This window comes from Tripterygium wilfordii, chromosome 21, assembly GCF_013401445.1.
Source record: "Tripterygium wilfordii isolate XIE 37 chromosome 21, ASM1340144v1, whole genome shotgun sequence".
Lineage (NCBI taxonomy): Eukaryota > Viridiplantae > Streptophyta > Magnoliopsida > Celastrales > Celastraceae > Tripterygium > Tripterygium wilfordii.
Window position 1 is genome coordinate 515,748 of NC_052252.1, and position 23,749 is coordinate 539,496.

At 37.5% G+C, this 23,749-nt stretch overlaps 4 protein-coding genes across 5 annotated transcripts; 2 read left to right on the forward strand and 2 right to left on the reverse strand.

Annotated features, from left to right (window-relative positions):
* Positions 1 to 485: 485 nt before the first annotated feature.
* On the forward strand, positions 486 to 3,663 carry LOC119989111 (protein HOMOLOG OF MAMMALIAN LYST-INTERACTING PROTEIN 5). The gene is made up of 6 exons (XM_038834428.1): positions 486 to 675; positions 806 to 906; positions 1,435 to 1,544; positions 1,906 to 1,981; positions 2,132 to 2,272; positions 2,723 to 3,663. The coding sequence occupies exons 1-6, from the start codon at positions 582 to 584 to the stop codon at positions 3,494 to 3,496; spliced, it is 1,296 nt and encodes a 431-aa protein (XP_038690356.1). The 5' UTR covers positions 486 to 581; the 3' UTR covers positions 3,497 to 3,663.
* Positions 3,664 to 5,638: 1,975 nt separating this feature from the next.
* LOC119989971 (indole-3-acetate O-methyltransferase 1-like) lies at positions 5,639 to 8,474 on the reverse strand. Its single transcript, XM_038835759.1, has 4 exons — positions 8,344 to 8,474; positions 7,442 to 7,858; positions 6,655 to 6,930; positions 5,639 to 6,006 (listed from the first exon to the last, which is right to left on the reverse strand). Exons 1-4 carry the CDS (start codon positions 8,452 to 8,454, stop codon positions 5,656 to 5,658), a joined length of 1,155 nt encoding a protein of 384 aa, XP_038691687.1. The 5' UTR covers positions 8,455 to 8,474; the 3' UTR covers positions 5,639 to 5,655.
* A 2,989-nt stretch (positions 8,475 to 11,463) lies between these two features.
* Positions 11,464 to 17,161, reverse strand: LOC119987872. Its single transcript, XM_038832777.1, has 7 exons — positions 16,474 to 17,161; positions 15,654 to 16,008; positions 13,703 to 15,018; positions 13,095 to 13,208; positions 12,766 to 12,923; positions 11,894 to 12,004; positions 11,464 to 11,754 (listed from the first exon to the last, which is right to left on the reverse strand). Exons 1-6 carry the CDS (start codon positions 16,909 to 16,911, stop codon positions 11,956 to 11,958), a joined length of 2,430 nt encoding a protein of 809 aa, XP_038688705.1. The 5' UTR covers positions 16,912 to 17,161; the 3' UTR covers positions 11,464 to 11,754; positions 11,894 to 11,955.
* A 987-nt stretch (positions 17,162 to 18,148) lies between these two features.
* LOC119988128 (serine/threonine-protein phosphatase PP-X isozyme 2-like) lies at positions 18,149 to 23,492 on the forward strand. 2 transcript variants are annotated; one of them, XM_038833061.1, is made up of 8 exons: positions 18,149 to 18,440; positions 20,440 to 20,592; positions 21,110 to 21,172; positions 21,251 to 21,336; positions 22,237 to 22,312; positions 22,395 to 22,663; positions 22,738 to 22,816; positions 23,045 to 23,492. In XM_038833061.1, exons 1-8 carry the CDS (start codon positions 18,291 to 18,293, stop codon positions 23,093 to 23,095), a joined length of 927 nt encoding a protein of 308 aa, XP_038688989.1. In that variant the 5' UTR covers positions 18,149 to 18,290; the 3' UTR covers positions 23,096 to 23,492. The 2 variants fall into 2 exon arrangements, with proteins under 2 accessions (XP_038688989.1, XP_038688990.1); XM_038833062.1 differs by lacking the exons at positions 22,237 to 22,312; positions 22,395 to 22,663; positions 22,738 to 22,816; positions 23,045 to 23,492 and adding an exon at positions 21,498 to 22,212.
* Positions 23,493 to 23,749: the final 257 nt, after the last annotated feature.

The following is a 23,749-nucleotide window of genomic DNA, read 5'->3' on the forward strand; positions in this document are numbered from 1 at the left end:
GTTTTTCCCATTGACCTTCATCTTCCCCATCTTTTTTGGGTCCTGAGACATTCGATATGAGTCTAAAGGAAAGTAAATTGGGTTAAAGCTCAGCGCAATGGCCACAAAGATATTGATTCTAATGTAAATTGAACTCAAGATCTCTCGAGCTTCATCAATTTGGTTTCAAAGAGATTCATCAATTAAGTTATCATCCAAATAGTTTCTATGTTACCTATTGACACATTAAAAAAATGTTATATATTCCTCAGTCTCCTTTCCTTCGTCTTTCTTGCCACACCAAGAATTGTTTTTTAAATTTCTGTTAGGACTGACAATAAGATTGAAGAGGCTTATTCACAGCTACTAAAAGCCCAGTACTAAAGGCCCATTGGGCTCCTTAGTCCTTAAGCAACAGCTTCCAATACTCGTTCAACGACTTGATAACCGTCTTCTTAGTAATTCAAAATATAAATACGGTGTCGCTTTTGTATAAATCTTTGCTTTTTTTTTTCTTGATCAATCGAACTGCAGAAGGAAGAGATAAACTTTCCCTCTCTTCGATCGAGCTTTCTCTGTAAGCAACAATCGAATCGAAGGCCATGGCGGGTGAGAACGAACCTGCGAAGCTTCTTTTACCGTATTTGCAGCGAGCGGATGAGTTGCAGAAGCACGAACCTCTCGTCGCTTATTACTGTAAATCGCTCTACCAATACACAATTCCAAACCCTAGAAGTCTTTGTGGAGTTACGATTGATGCTTCGATTTCTGTCTGTATCGAATTTTTTGGATAATCCTGTGTGTTTGCTGCTTATGTTATGTGCAGGTCGATTATTTGCCATGGAGAAAGGGTTGAGGATTCCCCAGAGCGAGCGAACCAAGACCACCAATGCTCTTCTCGTCTCTCTCATGAAGCAGCTTGAAAAGGTCTATTTCCAATTAGTGAGATATTTAATGTCGAGTTTCTAATAGTTCAAACAGAGGAACTTTGGAATTATAAGTTTGAAAATCGGGTAGGATCGTGAACAATCTAAAATTGAGAGGAAATTAGAAAAAAAGGTTAGATTTTGTGTTCCAAAGTTTATTCTCTCGGTGGCACTAGTACTGAGGCACCGTGTCAAGATCAGTTGCGCGATTGCCTAATCTGAATGTGCTAAATTGATGTTGGGAACCGCTTTGCAGCTTAAACTGCTTGTGTTTTTGCTGCCAGTAACGCCCTCACATAGTTCATCGTTTTTTTTTAGTCCTAAAACTTTTTCCTTTTTGTAACAGCGTAATTCCTGAAGCATGATTAAGAGTATACTTCTTGTTTGTGTTGATTGATGATTACTGTAAGAGATTTTTAGTGTAAATAAGGAAGCAGGGAAATTTTGTTCATCGGTTACATATTCAAAGTTTGTGTAGATTTCCCTTTTTAACTTTTCGTTTATGTCTGCCCATATTGTCCCTTTGCAGGATAAAAAGTCACTGAAGCTGTCCCCTGAAGACAGCTTGCACCTGGAGGGATTTGCCCTAAATCTCTTTGCCAAGGCAGACAAGCAAGATCGTGCAGGGCGATCAGATCTGTATGAATTTTTCTTAAATGTTATTTTAGATATTACTTGTTACAATATCATTGTTTTGCTATCTGGACGATCAAACATGCTGTAGGAAGATTTCAACGATGCTGTCATTGCTCAATCAATTATTTTACTAGTCGACCTGGCTCTTACTGTTCTCCCATCCCCTTCTCATTTATGTCTTGCGGGTCTAACCATGTATCAGTACTCAGTAGTCAGTAGTGAATAATATAACATATGTGTAATTCTTTGAATGGTTGTGAATATCTTTGTTGAGCTCATGTATCTGAAGTTCTCTCTTTTTTTTTTTGTGAATTTTTTTTCTTGTTTTATGAGGGATAATGGTTGTATTCTTTGCTTGTTTCAGGAACACAGCAAAAACATTTTATGCTGCAAGCATTTTCTTTGAAATTCTAAACCAGTTTGGCCCAGTCCAGCCTGATGTGAGTGTTTCAATCATCTTATTTCTCTCCATATTAGAGTGTTCAGGATATAGAATCTAATGTTGGATAGTTCTGGCATCTATGTGTCATATAGATTGTGAACAAAACTAACTTTTGTGTGTTGGTGCTTCTATTGTTTTACTTTTTCAGCTTGAGCAAAAACAGAAATATGCAATTTGGAAAGCTGCAGATATAAGGAAAGCTTTAAAAGAAGGGAGGAAGCCCAACCCAGGCCCGCCTGTGGCTGATGACGATCTATCAGTTTTATCAAGTACTCCCAGTGGTGAATATGTAAGTCAAGACCTTAGTACTTTAGATTAAAGCTACAAGACTGCATTACATGAATCATAAATGCATTGCAAATCCTCTCCTTTCAGTACCATTTTGTGGATAGTAGACTAGAAAAATAGAAAACACGTTGTTTAGAACAACGAAAGAATACCGTATTGGTTTCCTTTTCATAAACTGTCTTTGTCATGGTTTATCTTGTTCTAGAGAGTTACATTATGTTAGGAATTGAATTGTCAGGGAGTTGAAATGAACAATTGAACTTTGAAGTATCTTAGTATGTTCTTAGATTCATTAATTCACTTGCTATTGTTTCCTGGTTTCAGAATTAGTAATCTTCAGTGATTTGTCTGTTCTTGTAGTGAATGACTTTTACTCTTGTTGATATCAATTTACATCTCAATGAATCTACACATGCTTGAAGAATCTTCTAAATTATGTTTATCATTGCAGGATCTTGGCCCACCTCAAAATTCAGTTACCAGTTCTAGACCGGAATCTGATCTATCGCCTCAGTTCCAAGATAGGGTACCACCACAATTTCAAGATAAGTTGAACGATCCACATTCTGCAAATATTCCACGATCATCTCAGTTTGATGACAAGTTGAACAATGAACATTCTGCAAGCATCCCGCCTTCACCTCCTTCTTACCCTAGTGCTGGTTACCCTGCCCATGATTTTCAAGCTCCTCCTCCTCCTCCTCCACCACCAAATAGATCAGAAAGCTCCATGTATTCCCAGCCATACGACCATCAACAGTACCCACAAGAACCTCAACAGCATCTGCCACATAATTATTCATCTCATGAAGGTTCTCCTTATACTTATCCTAACTTCCAATCCTATCCAAGCTTCACAGAAAGCAGTCTCCCATCAGTTCCAACTCATTATCCCTCACACTATCAAGGCTCTGATACATCCTATTCTCCCCATTCAGCTCCTCCAACAGCAAGTTACCAACCCAGTGCCCAAGCAACAAGCCACCAATCAAGCGTCCAATACTCTTTAAGCAGCAAAAATGGCACCATCTCAGATTCTGCACAAACTTCCAAACAAAGTTACCAATATGACAGCAATTATCAACCACCACCTGAGAAAATTGCTGAAGCACATAAGGCTGCAAGATTTGCTGTGGGGGCCTTGGCATTTGATGATGTTTCAGTAGCCGTGGACTTCTTACGGAAATCACTTGAATTGCTAACAAATCCATCAGCTGCCCAGTAAGTTTCTACCTTTGAGTGGATCGGATTGTAATGATTTAATATTTCGGATCTTTTATCTTGTAAGGATTTACTTCTAAAGTCATTGGACGTCTTCGCCATATGATTATGATTGAATTAATATCTTCAAGAAGATAATACAAATGAAGCTTGTTGGTATCTGCATTAAAAGCCTTTGCAGCTTCTTTGTTATTGAATATCTCCTATGACTCTGTTTGAGGGAAAGTGAAAACTGCCTGTTCATAGACAGTGTGTTTGCTTCGTGTTTTTATGCCTGCAAGCTTAGTAGATGTCTTGTCTGTGCTAGTTTCTTATGATGGATATTAATGCCCAAGAATGAAAGTCCAATGTAGTGAGAGACCACCACCTTCTAAGGGATCTAAACCATCATAGGAGACACCATCTTCAAGTCAAAATAGCGTTGGCTTAAGCTGAAGAATCAAACTCAGGAATGTTGAGGGCATTTCTGAAGCAGCTTATTATAAGACATCATTGAATATTGTGACTTCTATAGTTGTTTTGTAGTACTTGAGCAATATTCCAAGCTCTTAATTTATCATATTCTGTTGTTCACATTGAATGATGCCGAAGAGGAGTACCTTCTTTGAATATTGGCTATCAAGATAAATACAAGAATCCAATGTAGGTCCCAAGTTTTTGTCGTTAGTGTAGCCCTCCAAAGTCTGAAATCTAGGACTTAAAAGAAATTTGGATAGGCATTGTACATGTTTAGTGGATGGCTTCAAATAGGTAGGGGATTTGTACCTACAGCTCCAAATGGTGATTGTAGAACAGCTGTAATTCCTTTTGGCTATCACCTAGTTTTAGCTGATCTAAAGATTGATGCTTTTGTATGGATCGCCCAACCGGGCAACCATATGTTTCGACCCGCACCCAAATGGTTATTGTAGAGCAGCTTGATTAAGTTCCATCCGAGTGTGTAGATTCCAATTGAGTTTTGAATCAAAATATAGTGATATTCCACTTGGGAGGACGTAACCTTTGGAGTTTTTCTAGGTGCAGATTGTTTTGAGTATATTAGCAAGTTATTCCAGCCAAAATCGTGCTTAAATAATATTTGTTGTGATTGAGTCTTGACATATGAAATGGGTAGTTGCCAAATACTTTCGTACCAACAAGAAACTTGTTTGTTGTTAACAACCAGGAGATTATGCTCAAGACAAGTCGTTAGCTGCTGAAATCCTTGCGAACGATGTTTTCTTCCTTGTTTCCCACATTTTTGTCTCCATTGCTTCTAGATAGTAATATGTTTAGCTAGAGCCAGTCTTTCCTTTGTCCTTGCATATCAAACAACCAGCTTCAAATATGTTATCCAACCATCTAAGACCCTTTGTTGGTGAACCCGTCATAGGATCATATTTAATGGGAATCTATGGATACCCATTACATAGCTCTGTCATTCATACTTCAATTTTGAGATGATATTTGGAATATCTTGTTTGGGGCAATCAAGCCCTAAGAGATTGCCCGAAGAGAGCTCTGATGATCAGAATGTAAGCCTAAACGCATCGGTGATAGAGTTTATCAAGCAAATATTTTTGAAGAGCGAGACGACGAAGAAGAAGAGGCAATTTAACCCAGAAGGCAAACAGCAGCAGCAGCTAAAGTTGGTGACTTTACAGGACTGGATCCTGGATTCACCAAGCTTGGACAATGATTGCACTAGTTTTGGAGAACACCAAGTTTTGAAACAATTTTCTTTTAAAGTTTATCCTTCTTTGGTCCAAGAGAACCCAAACTTTTTGTACAATCCTAGAGAGAGTTTCTCACAAGAGAGATTGTTGAAGGATTTTGAAGTTGACAGGGAAGAACTGGAGGAATGTTCTCTCAACAGAAGCCAAAGTGAGAAATCAAAGAAGAAGGTGAGCTTTAGACTACCAGAGGAATCTGATATCTTCATCTTTTATCCAGATGATGAAGAATTAGAACATTGAATACTAGTAGATTACTTTTGATTTGGATTGCTGATTTCTTCTGATATTGTTCTTTGCTCGATTACCATGTTTGGCTCCATGTAAATCCTCAGATGTTATGATCACCTTAATCTGTGTTAGGTCTTCTCTTATTCATTAAAATTACAACCTTTCTTTTCTATGCAAATTGGAATTGACACATGAAGGAAGAACAAAAAAAATCCCTTCTCTACTTGGAAAGTGAAGCAACAATATGGAAAAACTGCAGCTGCTCCAGCAGCTCCTTTGAGCGACTGGTGGCGCGGCGCTCCACCCTTAGAAACAGCTCATCGCTGAGCCGGTCCCCAATGTGTGCATCGACTAGGACCCCGGCCACGGTCCTGCAACTGTTGGCTAGGGCTCGACCCACCTCGGCTGCATTGTCTGGCTGGTTAACAACAAGTGGGCTTCCTCCTTTGAATACCTCAAGCTTGTTGACGGTGAATGAGCCATCAGCTTCAATTATCTCCTTGAATTCTTGTAGGCTTGGAGCATACAAAGGTATGTTGAAGTTATCACGTTTTTCACTAGTAATTACACCCTGAACATTTATCGCAACACCGGGATCAATCAAAAGCCTTAGCTAGCTTAAGCAAAACCTGGTTGGGCTCTCTGAGAAATTGGGCCTTATTTCTAGCCCAATGAATCAAATTCATATTATTTTGGTATTGAGGTATTGGGCTCTAATGAGAAAATGGGCCTTGTTTCGGACGCAAACAAAAGTTTCTTACATGATAATAAAGTAAGTTGGGGTAAAATTTAATACGTGGTCAAAAGAATATTGTTTCATATGAAAATGAACACAAGACTTTTAAGTCTATACAGTTTGATCTAGAAGACATTATTACTGTACTAGAAATATATCCCATCTGGTTATCTCTACCCTTCATATACCCACACCCTTTATGTTAATGTGTGTAAAATATATTCATCAGTCTTAAAGTCATAGGATAGCATGATGTTGTGTGTCCAAATTCTAAGAAATCTACAGCGGTCAATATACTATGGCCCACCCATCAGTTAACAGAAATCATAATGCCGACAGAGCAATAACAAAGATCAACGGACGACCAACCACCAAATCCCATTTTGGGACATAATCGACGGGTAACAACATTGATAAGATTTCATCATGACATTTGCCTAACAAAGCATGCATGCACTGTTTATAAACAGTCAATCATCATACCTCTTGGACAAGATCATCCCATGCATCCTGAAAGTGGGTCCCAAAGAGGAATCCGGCCCCACCTTGGTCTGTGGGGTCCAGTGAAGTTCTCCCCAAGCAGACAAGAAACATGGACCCACCACTCCTCATCTCCATTGATCTTGATCTGATGAACCCTGCTAGGTCAGTCTTGAACTGTTCCTTGTATGCACTGGTTGTGCTTTCATTTGCTCCGTGGATGTACACCTTCCCTTTGTTGTAAGCCGTTGATCTCTTGTCTAACACACTCTCTGGAACCTGACCAATACATATATACATAATAATCTCCATTAATAACGTATATATTGAAAGTGGAAATTCTTGGTTCGACCAATTCATGGACTCTACATAGTTTTCAAATTTTTGCATAGCTTTTAGCAACACATTCAGCATTTAAAAGCTTCAAGATTGGCATATGTTCGTAACCATAACATATAAAGTTGTTGACTCCACTTTTTGAGCCGTTCTGAAAAGTGAACTAAGAAGTGGGGTTTATTGAATTGGACCCCATTTGTTCAAAAAACAACGGAGTCCGTAACTTTATAAGATATAAACGCATATTGTCTACACCTTCACAATATACTCTATACATAGTATGAGAATACGCAGCCATTGATTTTTGGGTGTGTATTATATATAATTCTTGGGAAATAGTACCTTATTTTCGATTATCCAAACATCTTTATAACTTGACCATAATAAATGTAAAGAAAACAAGCATATGTTCACATTCACAAAAAGTGTGAAGTCCAAGTCATCGAAACCAAACCTGAGAAAGCCAGTGCAAGGAAAACGCAGAGTGGAAAACATCAATGGATCTGGACGGAAAAAGCCTCCGGTGGAAAGAACCGGGCACTCCGGCAGCGAAGTAAGGCCGGTGTCCCTTGGCGGCCAGGAACTCCTCCATGCTAGTGCTATAATTGGCAAGGGGAGGGAGGAGCTGAAAGAGAGTGTTGAAGTCATTGCAAGGGAGATCAGAGAAGAAAGCGGAGAACTCCGGCGGCTCATATCCCAAGGCCTCGTATCGCTTGATCATGTGGTTGATGATCACTTCAACGGTGGAGATTGTGTTGGTGCCACTTGAGCATCCTAGGTCAGCCACCACAAAGGGGATTTCAGAGCAGTTTAGTTGCACTGAGTCTAGGGTTTCTTCAAGGAAGTGAAGCACTGATCTAGCATGTATGGCCTGCATGCATGGGTTCATAAATACATAGGGATTATTTGACCACATCAAGCAACAAATTAAACGTGGAATAAATATGAAAGGAAAAGAAAATCTCATGAGACTGTTTCTGTGATTTGAACTTATGAAGTTTCAGATCTTTTTATAGTTTAACCGTAATTGCATATGATTATGTTTACAAAAATGTTAAGCATCTCAATATTTTTTTTTGTCCCATCTATCTTAAATGTTGAGATGGATGTGCATGATTCATGTAAAATCATGACCCCACATGATCCAGAAGAAATCTGTGCGTCCATCTCAATATTTGAAATAGTTAAAATAAAAAATACTGAGATCCGTAAAATTGCTCTTATTTTTCATATGAAGATAATTTTGTATAGTGCATGATCAATTGCAATGAAAACCAAATAGAGTAAAATTTTTCTGAAAAGATGGTGAAAAAGGGATGAAACCCAAGTAGAGAGAGAGAGAGAGAGGTGACAAACTTGAGCTTGAGAGTTGTTGGCATAGCTAGCCTCTCCTTTGCCTCCCTTCATGCTAAACATCCTTTCAAGCTTCATACTAGGAACAACAACATTGTCTCCCTTCAAAGCCATAACAACTAGTATTGTGTATATATACGTATATGTATATGTGTTAGTAACAAGAGATCGATGATAATAGGCACATAGAAGGCTAATTGTTGTTCACTATATATAGAGTCTGCAAGACTGCAAGGGATATTTGGGTAATTTAACTTCATATTGTAGTAGTTATAAGAAAATTACTATTAATTTAAGCAAAAAAATTGGCTACATATGCAAAGTGAGAGGCACAAATGGCCTAGCAAAAACCAAAATTGCCGGCGGTTGACTTGTTTGTTATTACATTCATTTGGGTCAAAATTGGTAGAGATCTATATGGCCTTTTGGGTTTGATACAAAATGCAATGTATATGTATAGATAGCTCCTACATGCATGGCGCCATAATTTATTGTAAATTATGAAAATGTATATAATTCATTATCACACAAGCCATTTTATTTAGACTTGTTGATGCTTTGATATCCAAACACTATATAGTTTCATACATCTCATAATACACAAAAATGTATGGGAACATACATACTTATATAGGATAGTGAAAAGATTCAAGATGGGATAAAAATTATTTTTTTTGTGTACGGTGAGACCTGTAGTCACTATCATTTGGGTGTGCATTGGGTAAGAGAGGATAACTTGTATACAAATTAATTTCCATTATAAATCAACCAAGACAAAGAGGGTTATCATATTTAATTATAGAAAAAGCCGTCAAAGATTTTTATTTTTATGTATGGAATTCAAGGGAATGATGATTAGCATGTGTTGTAACAAACGTATGCTTACACAATCAACCTTTTTTTTATTATTCAATTTCTTAATAAAAAGATTAATTATATGATAATCACTTTGAAAGTGGACTTAATTTATATGAGATATATAATTAAAAAGCCAAATGATGATTACTTATTCTTTGATTTATTAAACGATGACCTAGAAATCAGGTTCAATTTTTACCTAACCCTTTTTTAAAAAGATTGTAGAGTACTAGGACTCATAGTCTTTGTCGGATTAATGTTGGAAATTAAAGTAATGAAAACCATGTAGACAATCAACTTTTTGTCCACATCCTCATCCATATAAGAGATGATTATTTTCAATATATATATATATGCACCTCTCAAGGGAGTGTGTAACATGGAAAATTTGTATAAAGTAGTAAGTAATTGAATTCTATTTTATAATTACATTAGTGTATCCATCCAAAGACCCGGAATCATGTTGTCTATGTTTCAATGCAATATGGCCCCCTCTCCTCCTCACTTTTCTCAAAGTCTACGCCGCCGTGATAGTCGCCGGTTAACGTGAAACTAGGCCGGACCATCTACTTCCTTTCTGTCTTTCTTGCTTAACACCTTTTAACTTCCAATTAACTGCCCTAGCATCATAGCTCTCGCTTTAATTATATCATATCATATTGTATGTCAATATATGTTACTTTGTAGCTTACTTTAATGTATATTTATATAACCAATACCAGGCATGCAAAGATTTGATTCCTAGCAAATTATCATGTTCATTTTGGTAACCGCTTGATTATCTCTTCGAATTTAAGTCATACGGCGCCTAAGGTCAGGAGAATTTGAATCAACCAGTTGAAATATTTCGATTGTACGTAGAATATTGATTATGTGAGCTTGTCCCACTTTCGGCCCCTATCTGCATGAGTTTCGGCTCAATCTTACATGTTGTCAATGTGGTGCGAGTTGTTCTGGCAATCTGATGTTTATACTCACTCAACTGTTCGAAATACATGTTGAGCTGTGAGTGTTCTTTCTCACAAAAAAAAGCTTTTTGATTGATTTTCTTAATGGGTTTTTGTAGGTGTCGAAAGATGGTAGTTAAGCTTGTGTGTGTCATGATTTTTTGTCTAGGTTCGTCTACTACAAGAACTAAATCCAAAACCAAACCTAATAACTTCTCTTGAGAGTAAATATATAGTGGGCAGTGGGCTCTCTTGTGCTTAAACATATCTTCTAACTACAAACAAAAATGATGAGAGACGATGATTTTGACTAAAAGTTTGATCAACTATTGCATATAAACATTCCACATCATTAGTCAGAAGATGAGAAGAAAATTATACCCTAAAACTTCTTCTAAGGTGAGCTTTTGAATATTTGGCTTTAAGAATTTAGGATACCTTGAGAAGGAACATCATCCCAATAATCATTGAAACAAATTAATTGCTTGGTTGTGGAATTATCAGACAAAAATCAAACATTTGGTTGGCTTTTGTGATGACAAAGTGGTATTATATATAGCTCCTACTATCTCTATACATCTGGGTTTTCTTCTACGAATGTGTTTCAAGAATAGAAACAACAATGGAGATCTGAAGACTTTGGTATTAATGTTAGTACCCATCTGAAGCAACCAAAATATTCACACATATATCAATGCAATAGGCAAAATAAGCTGAAAATAGTATTGGGAATTGTAGATTTGCATGAAATTTAGGGCATGGAAAGCATCACTTCAAAAGACAACTTGCTTAGATCAGGACACTGACCAGAAAATCTCATTTCATGCTTTATCCCTGTAATGCCAAGATTTTCACATTTTCAAGACAAGTCATTAACCAAGCTTTAACTCTAAGAAATAAGAACGAGCTGTTAAGAGAAATTAACATCTTCTTCAAGAACCAAGAACAAGCTCTCTCAATCAATCTGTGAAGCCATAGTCAGGGGAGTACTCCATCAACAGTCTCAGATACACATGACAAAACCTCGAACAGGGCCGGACTCGGATATCAATTGATACGCCCATGTCAATATAAAAGGACTAATAAACCCAAAAACGATACAACTATTCAATGCATCTCCAATATAAGATCAAGTCATGCCCTGTAATGCAAGAATGCAATGCAAATGAGGGGCCTGAGAACGATAATAGTTTCTTTTGCATCTCTCTCCAACAACAGAGGCGTTCTCATGGAGTAGAATGCTGCAACATGATTTCTTAGTTCTCACGTTATACTCATTCATCATCATGGTAATCGCCATGAAAGCTAAATATGATGTTATAGAAGATTTTCAAGGATTTGCAAATTGAAGGAGTTGGTCTTGTATCCAAAAGAAATAATTCAAGGTGTCTTAGACAACTGAGCATAAGTATTGTGTTTTACAAGGCAATAATGGATCTTTGGATAACCAAAAAAGGTGAAAAAATTCTAATTCTAATTCTAGTTGCTAATCTTCTGCCAAATCTAAACTGGGGCTACAACTACATAGTAGTAGTAGTAGTATAGTACATACTTTACAGGATCTGAGTATTGAAACTAATAACCAATTCTCAGCAGGGCCGGCCATTTCCTGTGTTTGAAAAAGGTACCATAAGTAAATATTCTCGAGGACCGCATCAGAAATAAATAGGGAAAAAACCCCACGAGATAAGAAGTTAACAACTCCAAATGAAAAAAGAACAGAAACAGAGCGTGGAAAGGGGAAGTACCTGACGAAAGAATCACCGCAGAGTTGCAAAATATTGAGATGGCCTCTCATGTACATTGCCTCTTAACTGGAAACAGGATTGAAATTCCCTTTGAATTCATCATAAAACCATCTGCAAAACACAATCATCAAATATAGAAAAGCCAATTATTTTCAGCATAAATTAGTGAATGGGTAAAGATTCAAAGATTAAAGTGACGATGGTACAAAAAGTAAAAGAATTTTTTTCAATTTTTTCAGGCACCACAAAGTCTAGTCATCATGTTCATCCCAAGAACTGAATCAGCAGTTATCAACAGGCAACTCCCTACAATTTATTACAGTGACTTATAATACGTAATTATCACCCAATGGTTGAGCTAACTCTGGATAAATATCTTACCAAAACAAGCATCTAATGACAAAATTTCCGTAATTCTATCTGGAATGGTAAACTACAATGAGAATAATATTACTTCACTCTAAGACGACGTCCATTTGCCTATAAGTGAAGCCATATAAAGAGCCATGCACGAATCAAATGTTTACTGAGGCTAAGAAACTTAGAACAACATAGAATGATCTACCTATCATACACTAAAATAACCAAATGGCAGGCAAGCAGTCAAGAACATTGTCATCAGTCAAGTGAATTAGAACAGAATACATCAAGATTTCTTTGTTGTTGATAATAAATGCTGCAAGAAAAAAGAAAAAAACCAAATACGAAGTCCGTCAGCTCAGCCAGGCAAAGTGTATAGTAAAGCCACATAAAAAAACTCCTTACATAGATAGAAACATAAGGGTGTTTCATGATTTCTAATTTTATTGCATCTAAACTTCCAAAGAAATTATGTGTATCGAATATAAGCACTGTTGAGTGCTGGCACATACTTGCACAGAAAAACTGGCGGAGGAGATCCACTATTTGTCTCAATTCCCAACTGATTCCATCTTTCACTCTCTTCCTTAAACTTGGCTGGAAGAAGAACTTCACATGGGCCTTGAATCAAACCAGCCATCACACTGCTATCATGGTTAGAAGCATAGACCTAAGGCAAAGAACCACATAGGTCCAATTAAAAAGTCAATTAAAAAGACATTTTAATAGGTTCTCTTGCTATTCAAAAAAAAAAAGCTAAGAAAAACAGACCATCAGACTGTTTTTTATTAACATGACTAGAATCTGAGAAATATAAGAAAGCACATTAAAGACATTTCACCTCATTGCTTTCAGGGGGACATGGACGACCAACAGACTCAGGTAAGTCATTAGGAAGATAGCACCTGTTTACAGTAACCCACTTTGAACCAGTTTTAGAATCTTCCCACATGGCCTGCACCAAATATAGAATCTTCTCAACAACATTAAACCTAACAAGGAAATGATTTCTCTATGAGGTAGTATAAAAAACAGTGATTCTTATGAGCAACTAAAGAAAAAGATTTAATGACCTATCAGCATGTGTACTAACTCAAAGTACTGGGCCTGTATCTTTTTTATTAATCGAAAATATTTATTAACGGCACCAAGGGGTGCAACCCAAGAACAAACCGAATTACATGTTTGACAACTTAAAACAATCAAAGATATTAGAACAAATTCCACTAGACCAGAGCTTAAGCACAGAGAGCCATCTATCGAAGAAAACCACAATCAAGTACTCCTTATCATGGAAAATTCTAGAATTTTGTTCTTTCCAGATTAACCATCATGTAATCTGAAGGGCCATAAGCAAGTACTGGGCCTGTATCAAACACCAAATTGAATCTAACTGTTCAATCAAGTTCCATGAAACATAATACGTACAATGGTTGATCCTTTACTGACCTGAAGCTTAGAAGGTATCAATTTTTCATGGTTAGAAGAAAAAAGCGCATGATCTTGCACTTTATATGTCATTCCATCAATACAACAGGACTGGTAATAGGTTTTCCCTTCCATAACTTGAAGTATGCTACCAATCCATTCCACATTGTGTAAGCCATCAGAAGGCCTTCCAGGCATTGTGGTATATTCACTATGCCCTCTTATGTCATTCAAATCTTCATCTGTAGGTTTGTTGTCCGGATTGGTCTTCAAAAGACCTTCATTGCCCGGCACACCTGTTTGGCCAACAACTTGTAGGTTGTGTGAAGGTGGGAGGTTATCAGAGTTGCTATTAACTATGCCAGATGTAATAGGAGAAGGTAGAACTTTTGTTTCAGAAACCGAACTCTCTTCACGTGCTGATGAATCAGATCTTTCACTTGATGCTCCCACAAGAGAAGCAGGATTAGCCTCCAAAGATTTCATTGAATTATTTGGGCAAGTTTCAGAAATTGTTCTCTGCTCAACATCTATTACAGTTGATGAGATATTAGTCACTGGTATTTCCATTGGGACTTGAATTTTTGAATCGGGTGTTGAGTCGACATCATTGCTGCCCACTGTACCAGATCCAGGACTCTGCACAACAGAGCTTCCATTCACCATTATCTTCTGCTGACTAACCTTCAGGTCTAAGGCTTCCACTTTCTTTTCTGAAGATGATTGAGTTCCAGAAGCATTGGACGGCACTTGCAGTGTGCCTACGCTTCTCATGACACGACCATACTTAGGAGGCAACGGCTTCCCATTGCTTAACATCAGGCACTTCGTGCAATGCCACTCAGCTCTGGACATTCCTTTCTGATTATTAGCTTGAAGGCATTTTAAGTGAAAACCTCTCTCGCAAGCATCACAGAGAAGTACACTATCAACATCATTAATGGTTTGTTTGCACATTTGGCAAGTCAAAGCCTTATTCATGTATTCCCTTGAAGGAGGAGTCCACACGAGATGCTCAGGAAGCTGTGGTTGTAATAAATTCTGAATGATTTTAGCAATTTCTCCATGATTATTGCCAAAAGGAGGAGCTTGAACAATGTTCATGCCTTGGATTGGATGCATGCTCTGAAAATTTCCTGCAGTTTGAGTGGTAAATGGTCTAAAGGCATGATTACTTGCTGCTTGAGGAGCCACCCTTGAATCAGCAGTTCCCTCAACCTTAACAGCATTAGGATTCAAATCCTTGTTTTCTGCTCCAAAGTTATTAGGTCGGGCGGAAGAGGTTTGTATAGACCAAGTTGAAGCATTCACCAGTGGTCGATTGGCAGTTGAATTTGCTGCAAGATCAAAAAAGGACCTTGAATACTTCTCATCAGAGAGAAAGAGAAAGAGAAGCTGGTAGTCTTACTTAACAGTCAGGTGAAAAGATGAAAATTATATAGATAATGTTCAGATAGAGAACAGTACAATATCAGTTCTGATTCAAAATGAGGTTAAAATTAGAGAAAGCAGGTTTTAGTAGCTACCACCTAACCCCCACTGCCCACCCTCAACTGAAAAGGAAAAGAACAAAAAACCAATAGAAAAATTCAAAGAATTATACATAACAACTTTTCTGAATATTTCATAGCTATTTAATCAACATATATGCATGCCTAAGATCAAGTATAATAAGTACTTTTTTTTAACAGACAGATATTAAACTAGGTCCAGACCCAAGTGTATCATTGGTGTAATCCACAAACATATAAATTACCACCTTAAAAGGTACATTATAAGGACTACAATCCTCCAAGCAGCTAGCCTTAGCCTTCTCAGGATGACACCTTCAATTTTCCATTTTTTCCTCTCTTTTCTAATGGTGAAAGCCTAGCAAAAGAGTACCTATATCTAAGGCAAGGAAAGAGATCTCCAGGACAAACAGATCTTCCAAACTACATCCAATTATTTTTGCGAGAATAAGAGATGTTACCTTGCATTTGAGATGCGTAAGCAGGCCCATTTGACCCTCCATCCATTTTAAACTGTGGTCTTTCAACTTTAGGCACCAAATGGCTGCCTGGCTGTCCAGTGGAAACCACAGATGCTCTCATTTCACCTGTGTGCAACTGATACGGTTGAGATGTAGAAATATTTGCAGAAACATGACCAAGCTGTGGAGCTGGGAACCCTCCAGAAGATATTGGTGCAGGACTTGATTTATCTGATGCAAACATGCGAACCGTGGATGGTGTCCCACGGTTTTCAGTAAGTGAACCAAAGCTTGCTTGTGGTGCATGAGGCGCATATGATGCAGACGGTGGAGTGAATTTCTTGGATTCTTCCATCTGTAAAGGCATTAGTGTGTTAAACAGTTAAGAGAACTGCATAGTGAATCCCAATATTACATAATGCCCAACTTCCGAAAGTGAAATCATGACCTCTATTCTGATAAGTACTTATCCACCATTTTACTAAGATGATATATTTCACACAACGTCCAATCTAATTTTTAAACCTTTCATCTATTTGGTCCCAGACTCCCAGTTTTAACAACAAAATCAAAACTTGAAACCTTGCAGCAACCAAACAGTTCCTAAATCCAAAAATTCTCACAAGTTAATTTAAAACTCTACAATAACTGATTCAAAAACAGAACAAAAGCACTTCAAGACTCATACTCCTACTTTCTCCTCCGTAATTTAAATTATTTAGAAACATACACTATCTAAAACCACAACTTGTCAAAACCTGGCCTTCAAAAACAAGTCTTCGCCATAATTGAACTTCTAAAAACACAAGAAAATCCTTACCTTCTTCTTAGAAAGTGCAAATTTCTCAGCAATGGACAGCTTGGTGCCACGAAACCCTAGCCTCTGATCTTTGAGCTTGGCATTAAGCCCCAAATCCTCAAAAACAGCTCCAATTGCATCCATAGCCACAATATCCCTCGGCGCCACCTCCTCACACATCTGCACCAGCTTCTCCCTCGCCTCTGCCATCAACTCCATCTCCACATCCGTCGGTTTCCTCCCACCTCTCATTGTCCCCATCGCAGACAACACCATCACAATCTCCGCAACCCTCCGCATCTCATCTCCACCACCAAATCTATTCCTCTTCCCCAAATTCCCATCCTCTCCGTTCTCCACCCCCCTCTTCCGCCCCATAACTTCCTCCCCACCATCCGAATAGTTGTTCGTCGGGGCAAAAGCTTCAACTTCCACTTCAACCTCAACCGGTGGATCCATCACAGGAAGCGCATACAGACGGCGTCGTTTAGGAGACAGACAATGTTGAGAGTCAACAGAGAGGAACCCTAGAGAGAGATGGAGGGAGGAGGGGGAAGGAGAAGGTGTTTTGGAGAATTTGAAAAATTAAAACGTTAAATTAGAAGAGGTTGTTTTGGCGGGTAAGATTGAAAGATTATTGTTGGGGGTAAGTGTGTGTGCGATGGGAGAGAAGACGAGGTGCGGGCGCAGAGCGATTTTTAGAGAGACGGCAAGATAGATTTGATTAGATGGGTTTATTTCAGTTTTTATTGGGTAGGGGTTCGGTTTAGTCAAAAACTCTCCACCGGTTCAAATGAACCGGTCCAAAACTCCAATTGTCTATATATTTCCTTAACTTAGTCGATTCCAGGTCGGTTGTGGGTCAGACAACAATACGTATTTATGAAATATTTATATATCTGGAACCTATCCGGATTGGATTTCAGACATACTTAATTGATCAAACCTAAATTGATTTAAATCCGGACAAGTAAGTAGGACAATAACTTAATCCAGGTTAGGATCCAAACAAGTAAATCGAATAAGATTTTTTGCGTTTGAATCAGAACTCAGTTTCAAATCGGATAAAAATTTTGTGTTTGAAACCTGATATCGGATTTATAACTTATATCCAAACTTAGTTTAATCTGAGTCGAACAAATTTGGTCATATGGAGCGAGCAAAATGTTGTCACCCCTAATTTTATGGAATATTGTGTAGGCCCAATAGACTTACACAATGTGCATCCAATACATAGTGACTGCAAATTCTAACAACACATAATAATAATAATATCATTTATTTCATTGAGAAAACAACTTGTTTAGTAAAAGAAAATTTTGATAATCGAGAACAACACCGTATAATAGTGATATTTGGATATTCGATATGAGATTAAATTTGAGCTATCAATCTCGCTCGCACAAAAATTTCTTAACTAGCAACAGGGTAAGATGGGACAAGCACGACGTGCAACTACAAATGTATTACTCTTAGTGGAAATCGAACTCGAGAACTTTCGAATTTATACGGTTCAGCCAAGTGATTAACTTGTTTAGTAAATGTCATTCATTTTTTTTAGTGCAATTGTTGTCCCCGTTAAATAAAAATTAATCAGAAAGGAATATACTTTAGAGAAAAAAATACTGTAAAATACAAAATGGGCTAAAAGTGAATAAAGCTGAAATATACGAATAAAAGTGTGAAAACAAGAAAACGAATGGCACCATTGCAAAAACCTCCAGAACCACAAAGAAGCGAGTGAACCACAGACGTAGCAGTAGGCGACGGAGTTGCAGATTCCTTAGAGCGAAAGACGCATACAGAGAGGGAGAGCGAGAAATATCTTTTCGGAAAGAATGAGTGATATATCGGACCTCGACAGGCAAATTGAGCAGCTGAAGAAGTGCGAGCCACTGAAGGAATCGGAAGTAAAGGCTCTTTGCCTTAAAGCCATTGAAATCCTCGTTGAAGAGAGCAATGTCCAAACGGTCGATGCACCTGTCACCGTAAGTACATATACGCCTATGTGTATGTAATTTTATGTGGGTTTCTTGATTTGGTTTCTTGGGTTTTGATTCAATAGGGTTTAAGGGTTTGATTGATATGTTGATTTTGACGAGTGGGTCTTGCTATAGGTTCTGTTTTTTTGTGAAAATATTACGTTCTTTTTTTTTTTCCTGAACGAGTTATATGAGGAGCTTCTAATATTAGCAGGAGAAAGTAGGTGGAAGTTTATAAATTCTTGATGTCACTGAAAGCAAAATTCGATTTTTATGAATTTAGGGTTGGGACCTAATCAAGATGATTGGAATTCAATTTAAAAGTTTCTTCTTTTTTTTCACGGACCCAAGGGGATTAGACGCACAAATAGAATTTAGGAATATGAACACAATGCTGAAACTATGACCTGATTCTGAAAATTCATAGGTTTATTGACTAATTATTCATGTTCTTTTAATCACTTTGAGGCTAATTGTGGTCAATCAAGCCGGTTACATGTCTAGAAAAGCCACTATCGCAGTTTTTGCTATTGTGAGGTTAATATACTTAGCACTACAGTTTGCTTGTGAACTATTAGAATGATTTACCTATTTTTATCACCTGAAGATTATTCTACAGATGTAGCTCGGAGGGTATTTGAAACAAAGCATGAGATTATGTACTGTAGAGTGTACTAACTAACATATATCTAATGTCGAGCCGTTTGACCCTGTTCAGATTTATAGACTCATTATATATAGATTTGCCTTGTGACTGTTCAAATTTATCCTTGCTTTCCTTTTGAAAGGATAGAAAAGTGAAAGAAAAAAAATATGTGCTATGCACTTAGGAAAGGATGAGTAGAAGAAAGATTAAAAGGAAGTGTTGGGGAAAAATGACAAACTTGTTAAGGTTATAACCTAATAATCTGGCATGTGCATATCCAGTAAATTAAAGAAAAAAGGTAGAAAAGTCGTATGAAGTGACCCATGGTGCATATGCTTGGTTATATCATTCCATATTATAAAGAGTGACAAACTTGACACGAATATGTGTCAGGGGACAGATTTGAATTTAGTTTTCTAAGATTAAATGTTACAATGCATAGACTAACTCTTTAGAGCCACCAAGTGTACTGGAGTTGAGATGAGACTTTCCAGTGATGATTGACCTCGTCAGTTAACAGGGATCAAGTCTCGTCTGCTAGACCCAATGTAGTCTGGGATGCCCAATTGGTTGATTTGTTCATTTTGAGTGCAAATGACTTGTAAGAACTCTTTATGTTAGATTCCCTGTCAATTGCAAATGTCTCGACTTCTCGTTCATGATTTAGACCTGCAAGAACTTAGTGCCGCATCTAATATCTGACGTGACATCCTAGACTGCTTATATGTCATCCGCAGGATCAACCTTGTGGTCCCTGACAAAAATGAAGTTCAACTTGGCAGTTTGGATTAAAGAGCTGATGGGTCTAGGTCGTTCGAATAGTGGGCAATGAGAATTTTCCTTTTGGTTGGTTCATGTTTTTGTGTCTATTAAAACTTTTAAATGATCTTCACATCCCATTCCACCTTCTCACAGTAATGGACCATAGATTTAGTTTGAGAGGCACTCTTCTCATGGTAATATTTGGGATAATGATGAGTCAGTTGTGATTTTCTTCTTATAGATCTTATTCGTTATCCAGTATCCTATACATCTTTATATTTTTGAGAAATTAAGATGTGCATCCCTCACAGATTGCTCTTACTTACGACTGTAAGTCCACGATGACTAAGTTCTTGTATGCTTCATTCCTTTTCCTTCAGTAGACTCTATTTTGTTGTTTTTAATAACTGTGAGTGACCAAAGTTTGGTCCAACTTTTGCTTTTCCACATCATGCAACACAATCCATGGGCAAGGAAAGTTGCACTAAACAGGACTCCCTTAAAAATATCTTTCAGTACGCTTTAATTAGCTTTGAGTATTGATCTTGATTGTTTATACTGTCTAACGAAAGCGTAGTTGGATGTTATTTATTGTAGATATGTGGTGACATCCATGGGCAGTTTTATGACATGAAAGAGCTTTTCAAAGTAGGTGGCGATTGCCCAAAGACTAATTATTTGTTTCTTGGAGATTTTGTTGATAGAGGATTCTACTCTGTTGAGACATTTCTTCTTCTGCTAGCCCTAAAGGTAATTTATTGCTTGTTATAGGTGCTAAGTGTGGCCCCTTCTATTTATAGGGTATTTTTTACTTTCTTTTTTGTGTTTATCACTGGTAATTATGTGCATCATTAATTCATTTGTTTTATTTATCTAATAAGTGCCACTCCTAAAAAACGTCACAATAGGAGTTTTTGGCCATCTCTTGTATAATGTAACCAAATAGCTAGCTCTTTGGTTCTGTGACGGTTTCCTTTGGTTAATTATATCGTTCAGTCCTTTCATTGTTGTGACTTGTGAACTTTTTAATGGTAATGTTGGCATTTTGTATATGCACTATGCCACTTTCATTTAGGGGTGCCAGTGATTGTAACTACAGCAGTTGGTGTCTACTTTTTAGCCATGGTAAAAGAAGAAAGATAGCATCATAAAATTACATGAACTTAACTTATGTTGCTAATCTGTAATTACAACATTTATTTAGTAGTTATTACTTTTAGCAGTTTCGGTACATATTGTTTTACAATTTTATGAAGTTTACTCCCAGGTGAGGTATCCTGATCGAATAACACTTATTAGAGGGAACCATGAGAGCCGCCAGATCACCCAGGTTTAAAGTCTCTTTAGTTGGTATCCATGCTACAGATTTATCTGTTCAAAATACTTATTGGTTCTTGTTTATTGACAGGTTTATGGATTTTATGATGAGTGTCTACGTAAATATGGCTCTGCAAACGTATGGAGATATTGCACAGACATATTCGATTACTTGAGGTAATTATAATACACGAACTTCTTTACTGGCAATATTTAGGGTCTAAAAACCATGGGTGACAAATAAGTAGGATATGTAGGGACAGTTTGGATATGCGTAAATACTTAATTAAGCATCTGAACATCCTTAACAATAGTTAATATTTTGGGTTTTCTTACAGATTTCATTCAAATGGTTGACCTGTCATCAAATGGAATTTGGTACCTCTGGTTGTTGCCTGTCGGCACTGCCAATTTGGATCTTGTCATCCATATTTGTGAGTTGCATGTTATCATCCCCAATATGAGAACATTCAGCTTTCTCGTGTTAGATAATTCAAATTCTTCTAGTTAGCATAGTACACAGACTATAGTTCACCAGATATCTTCTTCTCACCTAGCCACTATTATTTAAGCAATCCAACAGTGCTATCTACTTTGGCGCTGCTTCTGGTGACATTTCAAACCATTAAGATACAATCAGCAACCTGCCATCATAATTTTCCGCTGTCTCTCCATTTTCATGTGGCCACAACCCTTTTAGAACATCCTTTCTACGATGCATTTCTCAGTTGCTATTATTTTAATTTTAATATTATGGTGTGGTGGGAGAATACTTAATTTCTGCTTACGAATACCATGTTCCAGTGTGACAAGTTCAAAAAATGAATCCATTGTTATGATTATTCCCAAGTAGCATGGAACACCTGTGTTTCTCAGAAAACTAAGGATAACCATATTTGTATTACCATTTTCTAAGGCATTATATTTTGGCTTCTACCATATTTTCTCTTATTTGATACCGGCCTTTAGATATATTGGCGGTGGTCATTATCAGTGGTTCTCATTGTAGTTGATTCCTGCTCAACTTTAATTTTGGTATCTTCTATATAACTTCAAATTGATTCCAATTTACTACAGTCTTTCAGCTCTCATTGAGAACAAAATTTTTAGTGTCCATGGTGGTCTCTCCCCGGCCATATCGACATTGGATCAGGTCAAATAATCTATCTTGAGATACTTCTGTCCTTTCTTTCGAGCTTTTTTGCTGGGCTGTACTAACACAAACCATTTTCCAGATACGAACAATTGATCGGAAGCAAGAAGTACCTCATGATGGGGCCATGTGCGACTTACTGTGGTCAGATCCTGAAGATATTGTAGATGGTTGGGGTTTGAGTCCTCGCGGTGCTGGATTTTTATTTGGTGGCAGTGTTGTTACTACTTTCAACCACGCTAACAACATTGACTACATCTGTCGCGCCCACCAGTTGGTAATGGAGGGATATAAATGGATGTTCAATAATCAAATAGTTACCGTATGGTCGGCTCCAAACTACTGTTACAGGTATATTCGAGCTTAAAATATTCTCTCTTTCATTTTCAGAGCTTAAAATAATTCTGTTCTTGTATATGATGCAGATGTGGCAATGTAGCTGCAATACTTGAACTAGACGAGAATCTCAATAAGCGGTTTCGTGTGTTTGATGCAGCTCCACAGGTTTGTATATTCAACTTTCTGGCAAATTGAAGTACTAGTTGATATGTTCTCTTGTGTCCTGCAATTTGAACTCCATCGTAGTTTTATATCGTCAGTTGTATATGCTCCCTGTTTAGTGGTTACAATTTAGACAAAACAGATGTAAATTATGTGTACAAACTACTCGGATATTTGGATGAGATGAATCCCTGCATTGTTTTTGTTCACTGAAAATAGAATGAAACGCAGGAATCAAGAGGAGCTCCAGCTAAAAAGCCTGCACCAGATTATTTCTTATGAGATGGACGACTTGAACTCTTGCCCCGTTGCCTTGGACAAAACTAAATTGATGAATGAGCTTTGAATCACATTGTGGCACCAAGAATCGATGGTTTAGGCCTCCCGCAATGATCAACTGATTAAATGGCCCAACGAGAGAGATGTCATAGCCTCTGGTTCATGATTAGTCCGATCAACGCTCAATCATCCTGTATGCCTTACCATTCTTAAAACGTTTTTAAGGTAGTATTTTGGAGCATTACATTGTATGCTATCTACAAGCGTTTCGTGGAATACAAAACTATTTATTTTGGAGAGCAGGAAAAAAAAACACACAAAATATAGTGTTCAATCTGGAAAGAGGGCATTGTTTTCTTGTGGAATACATTGATTGAAAGTGAAGCTTGAAGTACGTAAACCATAGATGTGTTCTAGTTCTAACATCTTAAATCTGGTGTGAACCAGCTTAAGAGGAAATGAACTATAGACAACCCATATGGATGCAACGAAACTTGTGATGTACACGGGATGAGGGTCCAAGTCTAATATCACAAGTTAGGGTTTAACTCTATTGAAAATCCATGTTGACAATAGGAGGTTTGTCTTCTCTTATAAGTTGGATTTTAAACACATCATATTTCAATGTGAGATTTTCATCACCTTGTCTCCAAGTCT

What these genes read in the sequence shown, in the direction of transcription:
- LOC119989111 (XM_038834428.1), top strand. Translation starts at nt 582, where the DNA reads ATGGCGGGTGAGAACGAACCTGCGAAGCTTCTTTTACCGTATTTGCAG. An exon ending in TTGGCCCAGTCCAGCCTGAT is followed by an intron (nt 1,982 to 2,131) that starts GTGAGTGTTTCA and finishes TTACTTTTTCAG; the next exon opens with CTTGAGCAAAAACAGAAATA. An exon ending in GTACTCCCAGTGGTGAATAT is followed by an intron (nt 2,273 to 2,722) that starts GTAAGTCAAGAC and finishes TTATCATTGCAG; the next exon opens with GATCTTGGCCCACCTCAAAA.
- LOC119988128 (XM_038833061.1), top strand. Translation starts at nt 18,291, where the DNA reads ATGAGTGATATATCGGACCTCGACAGGCAAATTGAGCAGCTGAAGAAG. An exon ending in CGGTCGATGCACCTGTCACC is followed by an intron (nt 18,441 to 20,439) that starts GTAAGTACATAT and finishes TATTTATTGTAG; the next exon opens with ATATGTGGTGACATCCATGG. An exon ending in AGAGCCGCCAGATCACCCAG is followed by an intron (nt 21,173 to 21,250) that starts GTTTAAAGTCTC and finishes GTTTATTGACAG; the next exon opens with GTTTATGGATTTTATGATGA.
- LOC119987872 (XM_038832777.1), bottom strand. Translation starts at nt 16,911, where the DNA reads ATGGATCCACCGGTTGAGGTTGAAGTGGAAGTTGAAGCTTTTGCCCCG. An exon ending in TTACGCATCTCAAATGCAAG is followed by an intron (nt 15,019 to 15,653) that starts GTAACATCTCTT and finishes TTGATCTTGCAG; the next exon opens with CAAATTCAACTGCCAATCGA. An exon ending in GTCCCCCTGAAAGCAATGAG is followed by an intron (nt 12,924 to 13,094) that starts GTGAAATGTCTT and finishes TCTTTGCCTTAG; the next exon opens with GTCTATGCTTCTAACCATGA.
- LOC119989971 (XM_038835759.1), bottom strand. Translation starts at nt 8,454, where the DNA reads ATGGCTTTGAAGGGAGACAATGTTGTTGTTCCTAGTATGAAGCTTGAA. An exon ending in CCAACAACTCTCAAGCTCAA is followed by an intron (nt 7,859 to 8,343) that starts GTTTGTCACCTC and finishes CCATGCATGCAG; the next exon opens with GCCATACATGCTAGATCAGT. An exon ending in CCTTGCACTGGCTTTCTCAG is followed by an intron (nt 6,931 to 7,441) that starts GTTTGGTTTCGA and finishes TGTATTGGTCAG; the next exon opens with GTTCCAGAGAGTGTGTTAGA.